Below are 23,533 nucleotides of genomic sequence, written 5' to 3'. Positions count from 1 at the left end.
CTGACAGCAACAAACACGCCACCGCCAACTTTGTTTAGCCTATCCTTTCGGAACACTGTTTGGTTCTTCACAAAAATTTCAGCTGAGCTTACATCCGTCTTTAGCCAGCTTTCAGTGCCTATAACGATTTGAGCATCAGTGCTCTCTATTAGCTCTTGGAGCTCTTGTACTTTCCCAACACAGCTAAATCAATTTACAACTGTTATACCGATGGTTCGTGTATCTACATTCTTCCTGTGGTCAGGCTGCACCCTTTGTGACTGAAGCTCTTCTTGTGTTTTCCCGAGACCCTCTAACCTAAAAAATCGCTCAGTCCATGCCACACAGGCCCTGCTACCCATGTAGCTGCCTCCTGCGTGTAGTGGACACCTGACCCATTCAGCGGAACCCAAAACCCAACTACCCTTGGGCGCAAATCGAGGAATCTGCAGCCTACATGGTCGCAGAACTGTCTGAGCCTCTGATTCAGACTCTCCACTCGGCTCTATAACAGAGGTCCGCAATCGGTCCTGTCGACTACGCTGCAAATGGTCAGCTCTGCTTTCATCTTGCAAGCAAGACTGGCAGCATTTACCACTTCTGTTAGCCAATTGAAACCAGAGAGAATGTCTTCTGATCCAAAGTGACACACATCATTGGTACCGACGTGTGCAACCACCTGCAGTTGGCTGCAGCCTGTGCTCTTCAAGGCATCCGGGAGGACCCTTTCCACATCTAGAATGACTCCACCCAGTATGCACATGGAGTGCACATTGGTTTTCTTACCCTTCTTGTCAGCCAAGTCCCTAAGGGGCCCCTTAACGCGCCTTATGTTGGAACTTCCAACTAACAATAATCCCACCCTCTGTGATTGCCTGGATCTTGCAGGCTGAGTGGTTTTATCTCATCATACATTTCTTCACTCTTCTCATCTTTGGAGCTAGTTGACACTGTACTGTTGTGGTGTGGTAATAATTTATTTACTATGCTGTACTTAGCAACTTACCCACATTCCTATCTTCTTATTCATTATTAAACCTGTGCCTGCATTGTCCCTATTTAATTTTGTATTTATAGCCCTTTACTCACATGACCAGAGTCTTTTCCCTCCTCCTCCTCCCACCAAACTTCAACCTATTAATTTCCCTTGTTAAATTTTCTAACCTATCTGCCTGATTAAGGAATCTAAAATTCCATGCTGCAGTCCATGGAGTGCCAATTTTGTTTCTAATGACATCCTCCCGAGGAATCCCTGCCCAGAGATCCAAATGAGAGACTATTTATTTTACCCCTAGAATATTTTACCCATCATTATTTAACCATACAGTAGAGCTGCACACCCTTGAAAAAAATTACAGCTGTAGTTTCCCCTTGCTTTCAATCATTGCAGTACCACTACAGCAAGGTAGTTTTGGTTGATGCTATAAGGCCAGATCAGTCACTCATCCAAACTGTTGCCCCTGCTGCAATTACTGAAACAGCTGCTGCCCCTCTGTAGAAACCACCTGTTTGTCTGAACTCTGAACAAGTACCCCTCCAATACTGTTGCACCTTCAGTATTGCTATCTGTAACGCTGAGGCACGCAGGCCACCCCACTAGTGGCATGGTCCGTAGTTTATGGGTACACCAGTATAAATTGCAAAAGTTAGGCAGTTTGTAGCAAATGTGACAAAAGCAGCATATGAACCTGGAACACCACATCATTGCTATTTTTCTGCATAAAGTGCAGTGGGAATTTTGAAGTCTGGAGTTAAAAGTCCTCAGCATTCATTGATAAAAATAAAATCAACACAGAAAATCCCCCTACACTGAAGTGAAAAATCTGTATCGTGCTCTGAAACTGTCATTGTTCACACCACCATTTCTCACTTAGACTAAAAAGTTAGTAGGATTAAGTAACTGTTTTACACAAATCTAAGTGGAAGCTGTGACAGCCACATCAATATGTAGAAGCTAGCAAGTCTATCTCTTACAGCCAATTTGGTAATTTCAAATCCAGAATATAAAACAGAAACATCAGACTGCACTGGTGTGGTTCTGTTTTACATAACAGATAATACTTTGTCTGCAGAGTCTATAGAATACGAATTATCCCTAAGAGAAACTTTTGAGTTCTCATCCAAACCTCCAACTGCAATAAGCACATCAGCCCACCAGAATCTGAAAAACAGATAAAAACTTCTCTGTTAAAATGGCTGTTATACTGAAGTTCAACAGTGGTGGCCCGGGGATCCTAAAATGTACCTTTCATCTGTGCCTCAGAACTTCAGTGGCATTGCTTGAAGTTCCAAGGCCAGAATCCATGTGGCTCTGAGATGTGCAGTACGCAAAACAAAATATACGACAAACATTTTTATTGGCAGATCTGGATTAATCTTCTAATCTGTTACACTATTAAATCAATCTGCATAAGAGTCGCCAGCCTCACTTGGACACATGAGACATAGTTACAATTGTAACTACTTCTGTACCACCAATAAATGGCCTGTAAAAATGCAACTACTCTCAAAATGATTCTTCCATGCAACCACTGGACTACAAAATGTACAGGTGCTGGACAAAAATATGGAAACACTGTGAGAAATGTATGCTTGAACATAAATGCAGATACTAGCCAACCCTGCAGGTTTCATTCATTTGATCATGAATGGCATCTTGGCGATGTTGTCAATATGTTGCAAGTGTCGGTCAGGATCTGAACTGTGTTCTGTGAAATTGTGAGTGCTTGATGTCAAAGTTAAATGAATTTGATCATGGCCAGATTTTTTTGTGCTCGTATGGGGAGTGTATCCATGACCAAGGTAGCCAAAGTATTTGGTGTTTCAAGAACAACCATATCAGAGATTTATGCCAGACATGTGGAAAGTGGAAAAACATCATCCACTAAGTCACAACACAGAAGAAAGGGTTTGTTGAATTATCATGACACAGTCTTTGAAGAGGATTGTCATCAAATATAAGAGGACAACAGCTGCAGAAGTCACTGCAGAACTGAATGTCACACTCGCGAATCCTTTCAGCATCAAAACAACATGAAGAGTGTTCCATAGGCTGGGAATTGCAGGGTGAGTTGGAATTCCAAAACTATGTCAATGATTGCAACTGCTCATAACAGCAGAACATGGTGCCAGAGCCACAAAATGTGGACTATGGAACAATGAAGGAAGTCGTTTAACCGGATGAGTCTTGTTGAATGCTGTTTCCAGATTCTGGGCAAGTTTACATTGCAAGAGTAAAACATAAAAAGAGTTCAGTGATGATTTGGGCAGCCATATCATGATATTCAATGGGCTCAAGGTTATTCTGTGATGTTGCATTAGTGCAGGGATTGTGTGACCATTTTGGCCGATCAGTTCCTCCCGTGGTACAATGTTTATTCCCCAGTGGTGATCTGTGTTCCAATACAACAGGGTCCATGTTCACACAGCTTGCACTGTTCAGTACTGGTTTTGTGACCATGAGGATGAGTTGCCACATCTCCCCTAGCCACCACAGTAATACCTATCTAATTGAGCCATTGTGGTCTGCTGTGGGAAGAAAGGTGACTGACTGATATCCGTCTCCGTCATTACCCAAACTTGCCACTATTTTGCAGGAAGAGTGATATAAGATTCCTTTGAAAACCATACATGGTCTGTATTTATTCATTTCGAGATGACTGGATGTGATTTTGGGTACCATTGGGTTTCTAGACCATATTGGGCATGGTAACGTGTTGTGTTTTTGGTGTTTCCATATTTTTGTCCAGCCTCTGTAATTAGCAAGGATATTGCGAAATAATTTGATCAGGCAGATGATGATGATCTGGCCAATTGAATGTGTAGCCACGTCCGAAGAGTGAGGTGTGCAGAATGCTAAGAGACCATCCTGGTGTGGGAGAGTTGACTTGGGGACTCCAGAAGAGACGCGTCTAAGCGAGATTCATTAGGAGAGGCCACTTGAAGTTCCTGGAGTAGAAACATTGATCATGGCATTCATGAGACTTGGCTTCCATGCAGCTCTGCTGCCAACAGCAGACACCAGCTGTGGCTTATGCCAAAAATACACACTACCCGCCACATATGCATCACCACAGGGAGATACAACCAACTGACTCCAGCACATATTCAGCTGCATTGCCAGCAGTTTTATTGTACTTGCACTACAGCACTCCCATCAAAGTCTGCCTGTCAGTTCGGTTTGTCTTTTGGCAACCATGAATAAATCCTGGTGTCAACCCTGAGAATTGTATATTGTTAACTAGCTGTTTTCAGCTGCATGTTGCTGTGACTCAGTCTGGTTAAGTGGAAAAGAAAGAAGGAACAAATCAAACATTTTTAACGTGTATGGGAATTCGATATACGTTCTAATCTCCTACTCCCTCTTGTCTCTGTTCATCTCCTGCTTCCCGTGTCTTTGCCCATGTCTTCCCACTTTCCACTCGTTCCCTTTCCCCTCAACTTGGCACTTCCAATGTCAAAGGTAACTAATCCTCACTACCATTGTGGTGGTATTTAAAACAAACCTGAAGTGCATTGTCATAGTGGCATTACTTGCAATGCTCTTATGTGACGGGCATCAAAATTTAATAGACATCATCTTTCAGATGTATAAACATGCCTACAAACTTTCGTTTATGTCGCACAACTCCTTCTTGATGTTGCTATTCCTTCCCCTCCCCTCCCCCCACACCCCACCCCCTCATTAGTGTATGTAAACGCTGAGAAAAATGCATGCTTGAACATAATGCAGATGCTAGCCCGTGCCTACAGTTTGCGCTGTAGTAGTTGACCAAGAATGGCACCTGCGCAATGTCCTCAATAAGTTAAAAGTGCCAGTTGTATTCAGAACAATGTTCTGCGTAGTTATGAGTGTTTTATTTTGGAGTTAAGAGAGTTCGAATGTGGACAAATTATTGATGCTCTTACAGTTCGTGCTTCCATAACCTAGGTAGCCAAAGTGTTCAATGTTTCAAGAGGCACTGTATCAGAGATTCATACCACATATAGGGAAAGTGAAAAAACATCATCTGCTGAGTCACAACACAGGTGAAAGTATGTGTTGAGTGTTTGTGATAAACAGTCATTGAAGAGAATTATTATGAAAACTAAGAGGATGACAGCTGCGTAAGTCCCTGCAGTACTGTTGTACTCATGAACCCTTGTCAGCACCAAAACAAGAAGAAGCGAGCTCCGTAAGTACGGAATTGCAGGGAAGCTCCCAAAATCACTAGTCAGTGATGCAAATACCTGTAACAGGAAAACATGGTGCTAAAGCCGTAGAACATGATCTGGGACTGTGCAGCATTGAGCAAAAGTAATTTGATTTGATGCGTCTTGTTGCATACTGTTGACAACTTCTGATCAAGTTTACGTCCTAAGAGGAGTGAAACATGGTGGGCTTTTGGTAATGATTTGGGCAGCCATTTCACAGTATTCCATGGGTGCCATGTTTACTCTGCAAGGTTGCATTACTGCCAAGGATTATATGATCATTTTGGCTGATCAAGTCCATTCTGAGGTACAGTGTTTGTTCCTCAATGGTGATGCTGTGTTCCGAGATGACAGGTCACCTGTTCATACAACTTGCACTGTGTAGGACTTGTTTTGTGAGTGCGAGGATGAATTGTTGCATCTCCCTCGGCCACCAAACACCAGGTTTCAATGTTATTGAGCTTTTGTGGTCTATTTTTCAGAGAAACATGCGTGACGGCTATCCACCTCCATATTTGTTGCATGACCTTGCCCCATTTTGCAGGAAGAATGGAATAAGATTACTTTGAAAACCATACAGGTGCTGTTTTTGTCCATTTTGAGATCCCTGGAAGCAGTTTTCAATGACAGTGGTTTTCCTACACTGTATTAGGCATGGTAAGGGGTTCTGCCTTTGATATTTTTGTATTTTTGTCCGCCCCCTGTACACTGTACACTACCCCCAGCTGGCTTCTTGCAACTTCTGCCAATAATCTCCATTAAAAACAAAACAAGATAACAGTTCAAAGCCAGCAGGATTAAAGGTCACACCAAAACACCATACCTCAAGTTTCCATGAAAACAAAAAAAAATTGTTGACATCAATTAAACTTAGCAAAATCTGTCTTGTTTACTAAACACCTCAGTCGAGCTAGCTACTTAGCTCCAAAACCTAATTTGAGGTCTCACCCTATTGAGCACATGCTCAGTCACTAAACAGTAACATTTTCAAAGAAAACGGACAATTCTTATGCTGAATTCCACATCTGTGAACAGGAATGCACTTTTGGATTCATGTAGGCATTATTTGAATAATGGCTTTGTTGTTCACTAAAGTTCACTTACTGACTCCATAAATGCATGTGCTCTACCAACTGAGCTACCCAGGCATGACTCACATCCTGTCCTCACAGCTTTTATTCCACCTTTCTTGCAAGTTTTGCAGGGGGGTTCTGTGAAGTCTGAAAGGTAGGAGATGAGGTACTGGCAGAATTAAAGCCATAAGGATGGGTCATGAGGTGTGCTTGGCTAGGTTAGTCAGTAGAGCACATGTTCACAAATTGCAAAGGTCCCGAGTTCGAGTCTTAATCTGACACACAGTCATTGAGAAATGCAGTTGGAAATACCACTTCCAGCCCTGTGGGCCCATGACTTGTCAGCCATCTTCTCAGTTTCACAAGCCCCAAAGCACTGCACAAAATTATTTAAAATTCAAGCCTTTCTCTCTGCCAGCTTCAGGAGCCAAATTCAAGCCTTTCAGTTGGCCATTTCCTGCTCCCACCAATAGGACTATCCTTCAGAGCCCTGTTTTCTACCAGAACGTTTCAGAAGGAAAACACCTGCCACCGTTGGAAAGTCACGATCTCTTAAGTTAACCTAATAGATTGCAATCGCAATTCATATTGAAGGATTACAGAAAGACCAACTCATCGTCTCCAAAACAGCTTGAAGAAAAGGGTTCGCCTCCCAGATACTGTAAACTGGCTATGTCACACTCAGTAGTCAAGGACACAGCCCCTAACACAGCCAGGAAATAGTTTACAGCCCGTGTGAAGGAATTAACATGTAGAAGATACATTGTAAAGAGACTGACACCCCATTCGAGGATTATAGTCTCCACATAAAGAATGGAGGGAGGGCTATAGGCACATTGCCACCTTAATAAATTATGAATACCATGTCTCATCTCTTTCCTTTGAGAACAACTACATTCTTGTGTCGATATTTAGCTTTTACCTACGTTGTAATGATCTAGCAATTGACGCTCTGCACAATCTTATCACACTGTTGCCTGCATGTTCCTACTCTGTGAGCAATTTCACACACATCATGCGCTGTGAGCTTCACTGCCTCCTGCACCTGGGTTCAAGCTATCGAGAACTTTGTGGTGATTGAAAACCTATCATTTTAGCAGTGCTACAGATTAATTCGGTCATTGATCTATGCTTAAGGTCTCCTGCTCTCTCACAGCCTGCTCAGTGGAAGGTGAGTGATAATCTGCACTTCAGTGACCACTTTCCAATCTGGATACGTCTACCAGACAGAGCACAGCACCCAAAAGTAAGCTTTACAAATGGGGGCTCAGCAACCCAAACTGTGCATTGTAGAGCCAACTGGTTGTGTCTGAATGTAGATAGAAGGCCCAGAAATGAATGGATCATATAACCAAACAGTTCACCACAATATTAATTCGCCCTTCACAGGGCATCCACAAAAGCCACCTGTTCCTCAATGAAATGATGAATGCCACTCTACAATCGGGCAGACTGGTGGTTCTGCAGAGCTCCAAGGGCATGTCACCTGGTGAGAATCTTGCAGCCTTTAGGACAGAAATGGCAAAATGGGTACCTATAATTAAAGAGAAAGAAACAAGACCATGGCTTCAGTTTCTGATCTTCTTCACCCATTTAATTAAACAAGCAGATATGTGGATAGCTATTCGGAGACTTTAGACTTTCAGAGGGAGATATGAGTTGCCCTACTAATTCTCTAATAAAGGACAAGAGCTTCTTTTTCTTCAAAAATATCACCACCACTGCAAGTCAGGCTCCAGCTTTCTTTTGTTACAGTGTGATAATGAGAAGTGATGTTGTGACTTCTGTTCTACCAATGATGAACAGTACCTTCTCTTTGAGGAAGTGGATATAGCACTGTCCACAGCAGGACACAGCTCCTTGTCATTAAAAATTCTTTACTTCCAGTAAGCTGCATTATTTTATTTTATTTACACGTCAAGTTCCATAGCACCAAATTGAGGAGCAGATCTCCAAGGTCATGGAACATGTCAGTACATGAAATTACAACATAAAAGTAAAACATAAAAATGAAATGTTTATGAACCCAAAAAAGTCAAGCCATAAGTTTAAGTAAACGCAACCAACAATACAGCAAGAATCAGCTTAATTTTTCAAGGAATCCCTCGATAGAATAGAAGCAGCCATGAGGAAACTCTTCAGTTTTGATTTGAAAGTGTGTGGATTACTGCTGAGATTTTTGAATTTGAGCAGTAGCTTACTGAAAATGGATGCAGCAGTATACTGCACACCTTTCTGCACAAGAGTTAAGGAAGTCCAATCCAGATACAGGTTTGAATTCTGCCAAGTATTAACTGAGGGAAAGCTGCTTATTCATGGGAATAAGCTAATATTGTTAACAAGAAATTACAGTACGGAAAACACACACACACACACACACACACACACACACACACACACACATTGAGAGGCTAATGTCGAAATACCCTGACTCATAAACAGGGGTGGACAAGAGGTTCATGAACTTACACCACTTATTGCCCGAACCGCCCATTTCTGAGCGAAAAATATCCTTTTAGAATGGGAAGAGTTACCCTAAAATATAATACCATAAGACATAAGCGAATGAAAATAAGCAAAGTAGTCTAATTTTCGTCTCAATCAATCACTCATTTCATATACCATTCAAATAGTAAAAATGGCAGTCTTAAGTCTTTGAACAAGATCCTGAACTTGGGCTTTCCACGACAGTTTGCTATCTATCTGAACCCCTAGAAATTTGAACTGTTCAGTTTCACTAATCATATGCCCATTCTGTGAAATTAAAACGTCAGGTTTTGTTGAATTGTGTGTTATAAACTGTAAAAACGGAGTCTTACTGTGATTTGGCGTTAATAATTTATTTTCTACAAGCCATGAACTTAAGTCATGAACTGCACTATTTGAAACTGGGCCAATGTTGCACACAACATCCTTTACTACCAGGCTAGTGTCATCAGCTGACAGAAATATTTTAGAGTTACCTGTAATACTAGAGGGCATATCATTTATATAAATAAGGAGCAGGAGTGACCCCAACACTGGTCCCTAGGGCACCCCCCACTTGACTGTACCCCACTCAGACGCCACATCACAGCCATTCTCAACATTGTGAATAATGACCTTTTGCTGTCTGTTGCTAAAGCAAGAGGTCAACCAATTGTGAGCTACTGCCCTTTTAATTGGAAATGTTAAGAAAATCCTGCTCCAAATGTTAAACTAAATACAAAAAACTGAACAGTTCCCAGAGTAATGCTAGAAAGCCATTTCACTTACTCTCCTTAAGTCAGTGAAGGACATGTAGGTCCGAAGTAGTTGTTGTAACATTGGTATGCCAGATGTAAGAGAGAGGACTTAACAGCAGGTGGTCAGCTGGTGCCTTGTTGGTGTACTAGAATTCAAGCAGCTGCTTAGTCACTACAGCCTCTATTGTAGGTGGCTGTAGAGCACGCTTTCATATGCAAGCAACATCCAATTGTTTTACAACCTTGACAAGGACTTTTTTTATTTTAAATTCTTACTCTCTTAACACTATTTTAGACATTGAGCAATGGAAAATCCAGGATGTAATGTGACAATATTATGAAAAGGAAAGTTGCCACTCACCATATAGCGGAGGTACTGAGTTGCATATAGATTGTGTGGCTTGAGTTGCCAGAGAGCAGTGTGTGTGTGTGTGTGTGTGTGTGTGTGTGTGTGTGTGTGTGTGTGTGTGTATCTCGTCTATTTTTGACAAAGACCTTGCTGGCCGGAAGCTTATTTGTGAGTCTTCTTGTTGTGCTTATCTGTGACTCGGCACCTTCGCTACGTGGTGAGTGGCAGCGTCCCTTTTCATAATATTGTTATTTTAGACATCGGAATGGAGAGATCCCTCCTCTGCCCGTCACCTCTTCCCTCCCCCCCCTCCACCCATCACCTCTTCCCTCCCCCCTCCGCCCGTCACCTCTTCCCTCCCCCCTCCGCCCGTCACCTCTTCCCTCCCCCCCCTCCGCCCGTCACCTCTTCCCTCCCCCCCCCTCCGCCCGTCACCTCTTCCCTCCCCCCCTCCGCCCGTCACCTCTTCCCTCCCCCCCTCCGCCCGTCACCTCTTCCCTGCTCCCCCATGTTCTCTCTCTGTGTCCATCTCCATGTTCTCTTTCTGTCACTCCTCCCTTATCTTTTCACCACTTCCTCCCCTGCTCTCTGTCCATCCCCTCCATCTATCCATCCACTCCTGCCCCCCTCTCTGTCCATTCTCCCCTCTATCCATATCAACCCTCCCACAACCATGCCATCAGCACATGTGGCTCTTGCAGAATAGGTTAGTAAAGCAAGCCAATACTACTCAAACACACTTGCTGTGCAGGGCTGCATACTCTACAGGGGTCATAAAACAGATTATTCCCCTTGATATAATGGCTGCCCTGCGAAGCAGGTCCATACTGCTCCCACACAACATGCATGTCAATCTGTTTTTGCCTCTATCTCCACTCTTAGTGGAGCCAGGAGATTATAAACACCACAGTGCTGATGCTCGTGAAGATTGTGTTTATGTGCCAAATTTGGTTTAAATTGATGCAGGGGTCTGGGAGGAGATCCTGCACATACATAGTTATGCTCTGCTTTATAGATAAACACTAGCCTTTCCCCTGCAGCTTTGCCTGCATGAGCGCTCAACACATATGTTGCACACATCTTCTCCTCCCCCTCTCTTGGTCTATCTCCTCGTCTGCCCATCTCCTTCTCACCCCCCCCCCCCCCTCACTGCCTGTCTCTCCTCATACCTCATCCTTCTCTGACCACCTCCTTCCCCCATATCTCCATCTGTACCCTTCTCCCCCTCTGTCCATCTCCTCCTCACCCCTCTCTACTCATCTTTTCCTCCCCCTCTCCGTGCCCATTTCCTCCTGCCTGCATATCTGCCCATCCCTTCCTGCCCTCTTCTCAATGTCAATGTCCTGCCCTGTCTATATTCATCTCCTCTTCCCTCTCTTCTGTCCATTACCTCTTCCCCCACATCTCCCTATTCATCCGCTATTCCCCTTCTTTTTGTCCTTCTCTTCTCCCCCTCTTTTTGTCCTTCACAAATGTTGCTAGTGCAAAATAAGTTGACAAAGCAAGCTGATACTGCTCCCACAATATGCCTGCTGTGCAGGGTAGTCTACATGTCAGGGACTGGATAAATCTTTTCTCGCTGCTGATGTGTAGACTGCTTCACAAAGCAAGTCAGTAACGCATCTGATGATATTCCCACATGACACGCCAGTTGTGCAGAGCTGCATATTCAGCAGGGGCTTAAAAATCACATTTCCGCCAATATCTCTGCTGCTATTGAGGCTATAGGAGGTTATAAACTCCACAATGCTGATACAAAGTTTGCTATTTGTGTGCCAAATCTGGGTGACATATGATCCAGGTTTTTGGGAGGAGATCCTGGACATACATACACACAGTCTGCTTTTTATGTCTGTAATATAGTCCATTATTTTGCTTACAAGTCTGACTGCATTTGTATATAGCATTCCTTTCTATAGTTATTTTCCTCTAAAATCTTAAGTCAGCAGTACCACTGAATTAGTCTAATTATTCTCCTAGATACGATTTTTGTCCTGTTTATTGTTGTTTTCCATGTATTGGTAGTGACTGTTTACTCTTTGCTGTATTTAATAAATTTATATGGATTTTTCAGATCTTGTCAAACCCAGAATTTCTTGCTGAAGGAACAGCTATTGATGATCTGATCAACGCAGACAGAGTGCTCATAGGTGGCGAAGATTCACCTGAAGGACAAGCAGCTATTGAAAAATTATGTTGGGTGTATGAACATTGGATTTCAAGACGAAATATAATAACAACAAATACATGGTCATCTGAATTGTCTAAACTGGTAAGTGTGTAACAAATTAATATTCATACTTTGATAGGGAATGTAAATATCATGTGGCTCCCAACCCCAGTGTAAGCCTTTCAATTTTAGGTCGTCACTTGATAGCTTCTCTATTAATGACACTAGTCATTCTTCAACAGTTCCTAATTTTCATTAATTAATCTGAGTGAACTACACTCCAGAATTTCCTACCCTCAGAAAAATCTGAGTTTTCATGGTGAATCAAATCCTGAACGTAAATGACTTTTGCCAGCCATGAGTTAGTCACTAAGATAGATAAAACAAACAACAAGGTGAGAATAAGAATTGCTGGCTGCACAATTAATTCCTATAGAATCATTCCCTAGCTTTTCTGCTAGTAACTGTAGCTTTATGTAATTTTAATTAGTGAATGCACTGAAATTATCACCGCCTACCTGACACTATACAAAGTTTTCTTCCCAGCTTTTAAGACCTATGAATGGTCAAGTACAACACTCAGTTTCAGAGCATGCAGTGTAAGATAATGTACTTACCTCAGTGCTAGCTTCACAATCTGACACCCTGTTACTTTTCTCACCACCCATATCTTCAGTTATCTCATTCTACAGCTACATGTGCTCCACATCACCATTCCATTACTACTTCTTCTTCTTCTCCTCCTCCTCCTCCTCCTCTCCACTCTTCTTTTTTTCTCTCCAAAATTTCTCCTAGCATCCCTATCTTGTCTCCTGCTTCCATGTATAGGTGCCTGCTATCTCCAAGTACAGACTGCGGCATTTAAATCCGGAAAAATGAAAATTTTTTAATACAAATGAAAATCCTTTTATGTATAAATAATGATATCTTTCAAGAGTAACATTACTCGATGTAATCACCTTCAGCCGCAATGTCTGCCTCTAGTCTAGTCCTGAAGCAATTCCATGCACTCTTTTAAAAACAGTGCTGTCCATATTCATGAATTCTGCTTCAGTGGTGGTGCACAGAGATGCGACATTAGGGAGCCTCATCTTACTATGGGCTGTTTTTTGGCCATAACTCCATTGACCAGAATACGTCAACATTATTAGAGAGCCAGTTTTGGACTAAATGGCTCGTATGAGCTAGTGTACCATCTTGTTGCAAGACATATTGTCTCCCTGAGGTTACCATTAACGGTTTTGTAATATTCGTCAAAACTTGCAGATAAATTTCTTTTTTGACAGCTTGTCCCTTTTGAAAGTAATGATATCACCCTCACTATACGCAACACCTAGTATGTAAACCGCAGACTTTTCCGAAGCATTATACTTGGCCACAATATCGTAAACAGTTGATCTCAGATACCTGAAGTTAATGAAACTGTTTCAGTGGGTGAACGCCCAGTGTAAAGACTTTCGATAATTGCAGATCTTCGGTTACTGTTTTTTAGATACCTATGACTTTTAAGAATGCCAATCGCAACCTCTAGTGGAATTATGATATGGTGGGAAATTCAAATTGAAATTTGCCCAAATTTAAGCGCCGCACCCTGCACATGCGTGTCTAAAAGCTTGTCACTGCTGGCATTAATCTTGATGCAATTTCTGCTGTGGAATGTATTTTTATCTTAATATCTTTTTTTAATCTGGAAGATTTTGACTTTTCCTAATTGACTTTATTGTGTTAATGCCTCTGATTAATTTTTTCTTGTAGGCAGCTAATGCATTCTTGGCCCAGCGAATTTCAAGCATTAATTCACTGTCTGCTGTTTGTGAAGCAACAGGAGCAGATATTTCTGAAGTCGCACGTGCAGTGGGTCTTGATTCCAGGATTGGTCCAAAATTTTTGCAAGCATCTGTTGGTAAGACAATTATTTAAGTAATCATAATAGCTTCACATTGATCACAGGTAATTATTTCAAATGTGAGGAACACTATTACCTTAGAAGGTGCTACGTGTTGAACAATTTATTCAAAATGAGAGGAATGCTAGTATGTATGTGATGTGTAGCGTGTGTGAGGGAAGCAGTTTGGATACCACAGTATAATTTTGCAAGCACTGAGAATGGACCGTAAGGTGCAAGTATGTGTTTCTTATTTAACAGCAGTATGAATGGAATAATGTTTTGAAAATAAGTTAAAAGATGAATATCAACAAAAGTAAAACAAGGGTAATGGAATGTAGTAGATTTAAATCAGGTAATGTTGAAGGAATTAATTATGAAATGAGACACTAAAGCTTCATGATTTTTATTATTTGAGCAGCAAATTATGGCCAAAACAGAGAGGATAAAAAATTAGAATTTGCTAACATCAGATATTAATATAAATATTGGAAAGTCATTTTTGAAGATATTTGTCTGGAGTGTAGCCTTGTATGGGAGTGAAACTTGGGGAAGAAGCAGTTTAGACAAAAAGAGAATAGAAGGTTTTTAAATGTGGTGCTACAGAAAATTGTTTAAGATTAGATGGAGAGATTGAATAACTAATGAGGAGGTGTTGAATCAAATTATCAGCTTGGTAATGGAAGGAAGTGGGGGCACCAGGATGGGGGGGGGGGGGGGGGGGGACTAAAAATGTAGTGGGTGATGAAGGGATGAATAGAGTAAGTATGCTGATATGGATGTAGGTTGCAGTAGTTAACGCAGAGTTGAAAAGTTTCGCATGGTATATAATAATGTGGACAGAGGCATCGAACTGGTCCTCAGATTGAATAAGAAGACGACATGATTTACGATATTAGCCAATGAAAGTTTACAGTGCAACTGCTGATCATGTTGTTATTGTGTGTGTAGCAAAGGAATCTTTTATCATATTTTATGGCTAGCTGAGTGAATCACAGTAATTAATGAAATGATTAAGTTGTTTTGGGAAGAATATAGAAGATACAGTATGAATGGACTAGAAATTGTCAGAAATATCTAGAAAATGTTTATTCTGTGACACCATAAATGAGCGGAACACTAGAAAAATGTATACAGGTGTGATCTGCAATCAACAGGAGTCAGTGAGAGACACCTTATAAATAGTCTATGTATAATGAAATCTGAATTGCCCAACTTCAGTAAAACTTTTCCCATTGTGTAACTGTGTCGTCATGTTGTCTTGTAGACCAGTGTTCCAACCACTGTTCCAAGTGGTCTCCATTAGGGTGGCAAATTTACTTTTAGTACCAGTCCCACAATCAAACCTTATATAGTATAATTTCATAAATACTTTGAATGGTGCTAGCTAATCTCACAGCACCAATGCTATTTTGTGGGTGGTGTACTGCTTGTGGCAGTGATAGTGTTGGGCAGGGTGGGTAGAGGGAAAGGGAGGCAGAGAGTGGACTGGGGATGGGTGGCTAGCAGTCAGAGGGAGGCAACCGACGAAGAGTGCTGAGTGCTTGTGGAATGGAGGCACGCTCCCAGCATCCCCCACAGTAACTGCAAAGTTAAACTGTGCATACAATAGATGTTTTTGGCTGTTGTGTTTACTGTCACATCTCTCAGTGCAGCTTCCCAAATGCCATCGGCTCTTAGGCCAGCTTCTGTTGACAGCCAAGGCGAGAGTTGCTGGTATCTGTCATTGTGCTTCATGTTGGCAGGCTGCTTCATGATTTCTGTCACTTCTTGTATCTTACTATTGAAAGTAAGTGACTGTGCAGCTAGTACATGAAAGCTTTCTAGAACAGTACAGTGTGATTTAAACTTATTGTAGTGCTCCATCATGGCAGACTTGCTGTTCTGTCTGAGGCATATGAGCCTTTAATGTTTCATTGCCTGATTGGATGTGTAATTCACTTAAAAGAAAATACAACTGGTCAAACTGAAACCCACATCCTGAAAAATACTGATACCACATAATGACTATAAGTGAAATGACTGATACCTTTTGGAATGAAATAACATGCTCCTGAAACCATCACAGTCTGTAAATTTGTTTCTGTAATATTTACATTTAAAAAATGAAACCCAAGTTATTACAGTCTGGCAGTTCTTTTGTATTGTTTTTATCCTTCAATAAAATATTAATATATTTCCCATGAGAAATGGTTAATAATTACTGACAAATTAAAATTGTGGACGTGAACTGGGATATAAACCTGAATCCCTGCCTCAGGCTGTATGCTTCTTTTTATGCTATCAATATCTGTCTTATTATTGACACTTTCCTCCATAATCTCCCAACTTCACCACACAATCTTGTCAGAAAGGGTCACAGTGGCATAGAATCAATTAAATAAAGTAAGAAAGAAAGAAAGAAATCATCTCTAGTCTAAAATAACCATTTTACTTCTGTATAATGTTTCAGGAAAAGTGTGCAAAGTGCAGCTAAGGTGTAGCAGTAATTTTAATGTGGTGTATTTTCTTATACAGGGTTTGGTGGTAGCTGTTTCCAGAAGGATATACTTAATCTTGTGTACATCTGTGAATGTCTTAACCTGCCAGAAGTTGCAGCTTACTGGCAACAGGTTAGTGTTACTATTATTTATAATGACATTTTTTCATCAATATCGCTTTGCATTTTAGTAAAAATTACTAGATTTTATAACAATGTGTTTATAAGTCTACTCATGATCATCCATTCCTAAAACGTACTTGGCTATATCTTGAATTTATGCCATTCTGATCCTTCATACTAATGAAGGCTACAGTGCTGTACAAAGTTCTGGCTGTTGATCTTCATCGGTTGTCTGGTGCCTCCAAACTCTTCAGTGACATTACAGTCATGAGAACGATGTGAAAGGTGTGGCAATCTGGATAGTACCCTGTTCTCTGATCTTACCTTCTGTGTAAAAGAATTTTAAATCTCTGGCTTGGTGCCGTGCCGTGCAGTGTTCAGATAGGTCCTCAGATACTGAATATAGAATGCTGACTAAAGAGATAGAAATGGTTCAACAATTTTACAAACATAACTCAAATATTAGCAAACAGAAAATGCGAAGGGTGATTTCAGATAAAGAAAGAAAAAGGAAAAAAAAAGAAAGAAAAGAAAATTGATATCTGAGATAATGGAGAAATACTGGTCTAACAGTAAACTGAAAAACCCTTTTAATAAAATTGTGTAAAGTGGTCCATTGGATGCCATAAAATGTAAATAATAATAATAATAATGATGATGATCCATTGTTTTTCCTAGTGGTCCTGGTTTATCCATTTGTTTTTGGGTCATCTCTTATGTCAATGGCAGTTGCTGGACATGTCTCGAAAAGCCATGGAGTAGAATAGAACCTTGTGGTGCCCCACACTTCATAACGTTGTTATAGTAATCCTATATATTCTTTTCATGTTGACACTAGAGGATGAGCTTCTGCTTGAAACTTTTGTAGATGTAGAAGGAAGTGTTGGTTAACTTTTCCCCTAATTCCATAATGCTCCAGTTTGTGCATGGCCTTGACAAGCAAGTGCTTCTATTAAATTAATAAACCTTGCCAGATGAAGAGCACCTCACGAAACTTGGCCATCATTGGCTGAGTACAGGTTTTGTGAACTTGCATTACCTGAGCTGGGGTCTGGTGAGGACTACCAGTCCTCTAGAACTGTAAGCTCTGAGCATGCTTCAGCAACCACTGTGGAGCAAGCCAGTGGAATGTTGTGTGTCATAGGAAACAAGGATCCTGATTTAACCACCCACAATTCTAGGATGGTACAAACCTAACTGTCATCACCAGGCATCCTCTGAGGACTGAGGAACCTGCGACTTTTTTGTTGTGTAATGCTTACCTAGGCAAGCAGGGCTCCGTATGGGTGAATCTTTACATCCCAAGCTGCTCATGGGAACACCATGACGAAAACCACTCCAAATGTGATAAGTGTGTTGTCTGCAAGAATTCACAACCACATGGTGAAAAGAGTATGAGAAGAGTTTCCTTCTGATAGTCTGATTAAAATTAGTAAAGGGTTTCAATATGTAATCAAACAAAATGTGATTGTATTTACTAAAAACATAGAGGGGATGTTTGAAAAAAAGTGCCTCCTTTCTATATCCATAAAGGTTTAGAATGGCTCTGCTGGTATTGTAAAATCTGTGTAAAGATTATGAAATCATACATTGCTGAAGGAACGCTTTAATAGTGTTTATAGAAAAGGTAATCTAAAAAGTGTGTCCCTCAACTTGCCTTTTCCCCTACCGACCTCCAAGGGAAAACTGACCGGGAAAGTAGCATGATGTTTGGATCAAAAGATGTCCCAGGTACCGTAACATGTAATAATGGCACATCTGACTGATGAGGAGGATATCATGGAGTTAGATGCCTTGCCACTACACACAGAGTGCCTCCCCCGCAATCTGTCAGTGCCTCACTGTCCCAACACAAAGATAGGAGGAAATTAAAAAACAAAACACTAAAATGGCTCCCATACTTCAGTGGAACAAGAATGGGTACAGGACACATGGATCAATTGAGACTCCACATACTGGGCAAATCCTTCTGCCTATGTTTCCAAGATTCCGTTTTAATTTGTTGATCATCTGGACATCAAGCAGTTTTATGCACTGTTAACTGCCCCATGCAGAAAAGCTGCTTTGTTGGTGCTGCACAATTTTGACTAAGGTAAACTGAACCTGAAGTAAATAATGGTATCCCCAGGGAATAAGTAAAGGTACACCAGGAAAATGGTAGCAAGGGACATGAAAGGACTCCAGGTACACTCAGTGTGTATGTGTGGGGGCCTCATTCAACATGTTGAAAAGTTTATTCTGGCAGCCATTGATGGAACAGGGTGCAATCAACTGCAAGCTGTGGTGAATGGTAAAACAAACGATGCCTCTCCTGTGGGCTTTGAGTTAATACATCAATCATTCCAGCAGTTGGCAGAGAAGATTTGAGAAGAACAGCCTCACACATGTTTCTACAAAGCTCACAATTTGTACCATTGTTTCCAGAACTAATAGTGGCTCCCTTGTTCTGAGTTGAGCGGAAGGACTGAATCAGATACTTCAAGAGCTCTGTGACAAGCTAGGCTGCAAGTTTCTGGACTTGTGCCATAGGGTTGAGAACTGTAGGATCCCCCTAAATGGGCCAGGTGTGCAGTGCACATTAGAGGCTGCTATGCAGGTAGACTGTGAGTGGCATAAACACAAGGGTTTTTCAGATTAAGTTACTCTCCATCCAGTACAGCTAATGAATGTTATAAGAGACCTGAAAGTGTAAGATCCAAAGGAATGTCCCCCCAAAGGTGAGAGTATTCAGATCCTAGTACTTGACTGCAGAAGCAGTGACCCTCATGCAATTCTAGGAACAGGAAAGCTGGCTAAAACTGAAAGTTGATAGCAGTGCGATTTTTAGGGAAAATTTAAGTGTGTATTGAAAGTATGGGCTAATGGGAAATGGAGATGGCGTATTTGACACAGTAGACACTCACATCTAACGAGATATAAATTGAAGCTGCATGCAAGATTGTTTGTGCAGGAATCAATATTGGGGATGGGATAAAACTGTAATTGAATCCTTCTTTTGACCAGCAGGCTCACCTCCTGACATAACCGAAAACTTTTAGTGAAATCCTCAGTCTGCTTGTCCATAAGTTCCCCAGTCATGCTGTAATCATCAGTGGAGATTTTGATCACCCAATATGAATTGGAAAATTACAGTTTTGTTAGTGGTGGGTGTGACAAGATGTCGTCTCAAACATTATTAAATGCTTTCTCTGAAAACTACTTGGAACAGATAGTTCAGATTCCCACTCATGATGGAAATAAATCTAATGACAACAAACAGACCTGACTTATTTGAAGATCAGTCACTGGTGTCAGTGACCAAGAGGCAGTTGTGGCAACAGTGACAACCAAAGTATAAAAGGCAACTAAAACAAGTAGAAAGATTTGTATGTCTGAAAAGACTAGATAAAAGAGATAGTGTCTTTTCTCAATGAGGACATTCAAACTTCTATCACAGGACGGGGTCATGTTGAGGAAATGTAATTAAAGTATAAAAGAGTAGTTGACCATGCATTGGACAGATATGAACCCAATAGAAAAGTTCATAATGGAGGAAGGGGAGGGGGGGAGGCTCTTCATGGTAAACAAGCACTGTAAAGAAACTTCTAAAGAAACAGACTATTGCTAAATAAGTGTAGAGCAAAGCATAGGGCTATAGAGAGATGCTGATTAAAATGTGTTTGGTTGTCGAGAGCAGCCTTCAATGACTACCATAGCAGAATATTGTCAAATTCTTTTTCACAAAACCCAAAGAAATTCTGATCTCATGTAAAGGCTGTTAGTGGCACCAAAGTTCGTGTCCAGTCACTCATTGCAGCTCCACAGGTGTGGTTTCCATGGATGCCTCCCCAGTTTCATACACTCCTTCCTGTCAGAATGGTGTTTTTAGATACAGGGCTTGTTGGAATGTTTTAAGCATAACACCATGCCTCAGGAAGTTTTTTAAAGTGTAACAGTGTTCGCCATCATGATAAATAGTAGCATTATGTTCATGGTAAGGAGTCTCACACAATATTTGATTTTCATGGATCACTTTTCAAACTGCTGCGTGTTCTCTAGTAATAACCACTCATCAGTTGCATTTGATTATAAGGCAATTGGAGAATTGGGCGATTGCCACAGGTTTTAATTTCTCTTCAGAGGAAACTGTTTATGTTGATTTTAATTGTTCCCACCTCTCTGTAATATACTTGTTTTAAAACTGAGGGATGTAGTTCTCAGTTTTACAGAAAAAATGAAATACTTGAGCTGTCACACCTTAAAGATATGAAATTAAGAGGTCTCAAGGCTTTAAATTTTTAAAATGCATTAGCCATTAGTCTTGGGGAATAAGATAATGCATGTCTGCTCCAATTTTATTAAGGCATCATGCAGATGCCACTTTAATACAGTTGCCAGATTTCTCGATAAACAAGGTTTTCATATCTTAAAAGGCTGGATGTGATACAGCATGAGGCTGTTAGGATGGCATTGGGGCCTTATCACACAAGCCCAGTTCCTAGCTTCTTTGCAGAAGCTGGTGAGACTGCATTGTCAGTTTGATATCATCTCCAAAATCACCAGCATTCATCTCCAATTCCTGGCCACCACTGGGACATCTGTTCAATAACTGGTCATAGGTAACAAGACCATTCAGAATCCACATGAGGGAGAAACTCAAGCTATTAGAGGTGGGAGGGGGGATTAAGCTCCAAAGCCAGGGACAGAGTAGGGGTTAATTTTAGAATTAAAGTGATGCAGGAATAATTATAATCCAAATTACATTTTTAAAACTAAATTTTAAATTGTTTTAAATTGCTTTCCAGGATTTAATTAGTGTTTACACTGATGGTCTAAGAAGGGGAGCTTTATTGTCTGTTTAGTTGTGTTCCCCAAATGTGTCTCAGATCAGTGCTCCTGGACCAGTTTTCAGTTTACTGTGAGGAATTGCTTTTTATCCTCAGGACTCTGCAGTGGAGGAGATGACAACATGGCAAGATTACCAAAGTCCCTTTGGTGACCAGTAGTTCTAGTCACATCTTTATCTCCTCTATTGCTGATCTAAGAATATTACAAATAAGTCAAATAAGATTTTGTAAACTACCTCTTTAAGGAAAGGGTTACACATCATTAGGATTCTTTAAATGAATCTGTCTAACATCAGATTACCTTACAGCTAGTTTTATATGGTCATTACACATTGAAGCATTCAGGACAACTACTCCTAGATATTTTAAAGTTACAGGGTTACAAAACTTCTATTGTTGCCTGCCACATCATTTGAATACACACTGCCTGACAAAAAAAGTGAAGCACCCAGAAGGAAAGGAGGAAATAAAATGAAACTTCATGGGTGAGAGGGTACGTGCCATTATTTTGGTGCTAATGAAATGGAGTTAAATTTACAAAGAACTTGGAAATATGAGCTCCTTACCAGTATGACGTTGCACTGCTCTGGCCTCGAGAAATGCACTAATTCGATTGGGAAGCATGTCATAAAGCTGTTGCAGCTTCTGCTGTGGCAAGCTGATCATTGGTATCCTAGATACTGACACTGGGACAACGATATCATCTGAGGTGGCCCCACACATGTTCTATTGGTAGCAGACACTCACCATGGGAGTACCTCAACATCGAGCAGCCAGTTAGTTCATGCACATAAATGCCATGTGTTGAAAAGAACTGTCCCGTCAAAAAATTGCACCATGATACTGTCACATGAGGATGAAAGATTCTCTGCTTTACTGTCGGAGCTCCCTCGATCACTAACGGCCTTGATGTGAAGTCGTATCTGATGGTTCCCCAGACCATGATGCCCAAGAGTAACACCACTGTGCCTCTCCAAACATTGAAAGGGTGGCATCTCTCCCCAGGTCACTACCATACTCAACGATGGTCATCTGTAGAAGTGGAGAACTGTGACTTGTTGCTGGACACAATGCTTTACCATCCCTCAGTAGTCCATGCTTCCCAGTCATTGCCCCATTCAAAATGCAGTTGTTTGTGTTATGGTGTTAAAAGCTGAGCATGCATGAAATAGTAATTCCATAGTCCAGCTGCTGCTGGTCTCTAACCAATGATGCAGCATGACACAATATGTTGCAGGGAGTCCATTAGCTGTTTTTAAATAGCAAGTGAAGATCGAGCATGTTATGACACTCTTGGTGCCCAATAAGGCACAAGTGGTGGTTAGATATGGTCGACAAGAATGTTGTCGATGCATACGCATGCCCAAACTTCCCTTGCAGCCCAACATCAGGCCACTGTCACACCTGAATGCCCCATAAATCTGGATATTCTGTGTTTCAGCCAGCCAGCCAAATTGAGACCCAAAATCTCAGCAAAATCTGCTGATAGTGCTGTCTCTTATGAGTACATGGTATCTCCATTTCCTACACTGTGGTCACTGAACACCTGGCACTGTTCACATCCCCCCCCCCCCCCCCCTTACATAGGTAACAGCACTAAAGCCACTGACACATTTTGGTGGTTCTTATACCTGTCACAGAGAATTAAAAGTCTAACTATTTACATACACATTGATGACGGGCCTGTGTATGAAGTTAGACTAAATCCAGCCATGTCTGCTGGGTGCTTCACTTTTTTTTGGTGTGGCAGTTTTTTTTAACAGTAAACAACCATTGATGCTCCCTTTGGTATAGTTGAACATCTGTCAATGTCTTCATGTTCAGAGTGATATCTAGAGTTCTATGTACTAGAAAGCTATAGTGCAGTTGCAGAGCGATGTTCCATAAGTTCACCAGTCACTCCACAATTTAAAGAAAATTCATTGTGAAGCTCCGATGACTGGTGAGGTATTTAAAGATAGCTCTCATTGTTCACTTCTTGTGAACTACTATCAAGTTCATAGTGAACAAACTTTTAAACTTAAATGATGCGCAGAAGATGCTGCAGTCACTAACAGTTTGTGAATTTTAGTATAATTAACCTTTTTAGCCTTCATAAAGCTGGTGACATTTTGACTCACCTTTTCGGCAGAGTATTTATATTTGTTAATAAATTGAGAGACCTAATTTCTGGTCCGTGCCTACTTTCAGGAGGCAAAATGTGTAGTATTGCTGTTAAACACATTTATTTTG

At 41.1% G+C, this 23,533-nt stretch overlaps 1 protein-coding gene across 2 annotated transcripts in view; it reads left to right on the top strand.

The window, feature by feature from the left end:
* LOC126187540 (UDP-glucose 6-dehydrogenase) overlaps window positions 1–23,533 on the top strand; it is a 104,232-nt gene that overhangs the window by 59,993 nt on the left and 20,706 nt on the right. For both annotated transcript variants that reach the window (XM_049928687.1, XM_049928688.1), the window contains exons 5-7: window positions 11,893–12,090; window positions 13,744–13,891; window positions 16,391–16,485. In XM_049928687.1, the coding sequence (XP_049784644.1) occupies window positions 11,893–12,090; window positions 13,744–13,891; window positions 16,391–16,485 (441 nt within the window). The remainder of the gene's footprint in view (window positions 1–11,892; window positions 12,091–13,743; window positions 13,892–16,390; window positions 16,486–23,533) is intronic.

The sequence above is a fragment of the Schistocerca cancellata genome, chromosome 5 (assembly GCF_023864275.1).
Source record: "Schistocerca cancellata isolate TAMUIC-IGC-003103 chromosome 5, iqSchCanc2.1, whole genome shotgun sequence".
NCBI lineage: Eukaryota > Metazoa > Arthropoda > Insecta > Orthoptera > Acrididae > Schistocerca > Schistocerca cancellata.
Note: the sequence above shows the minus strand (reverse complement) of the source record. Positions and strands in the feature narration are given on the sequence as shown.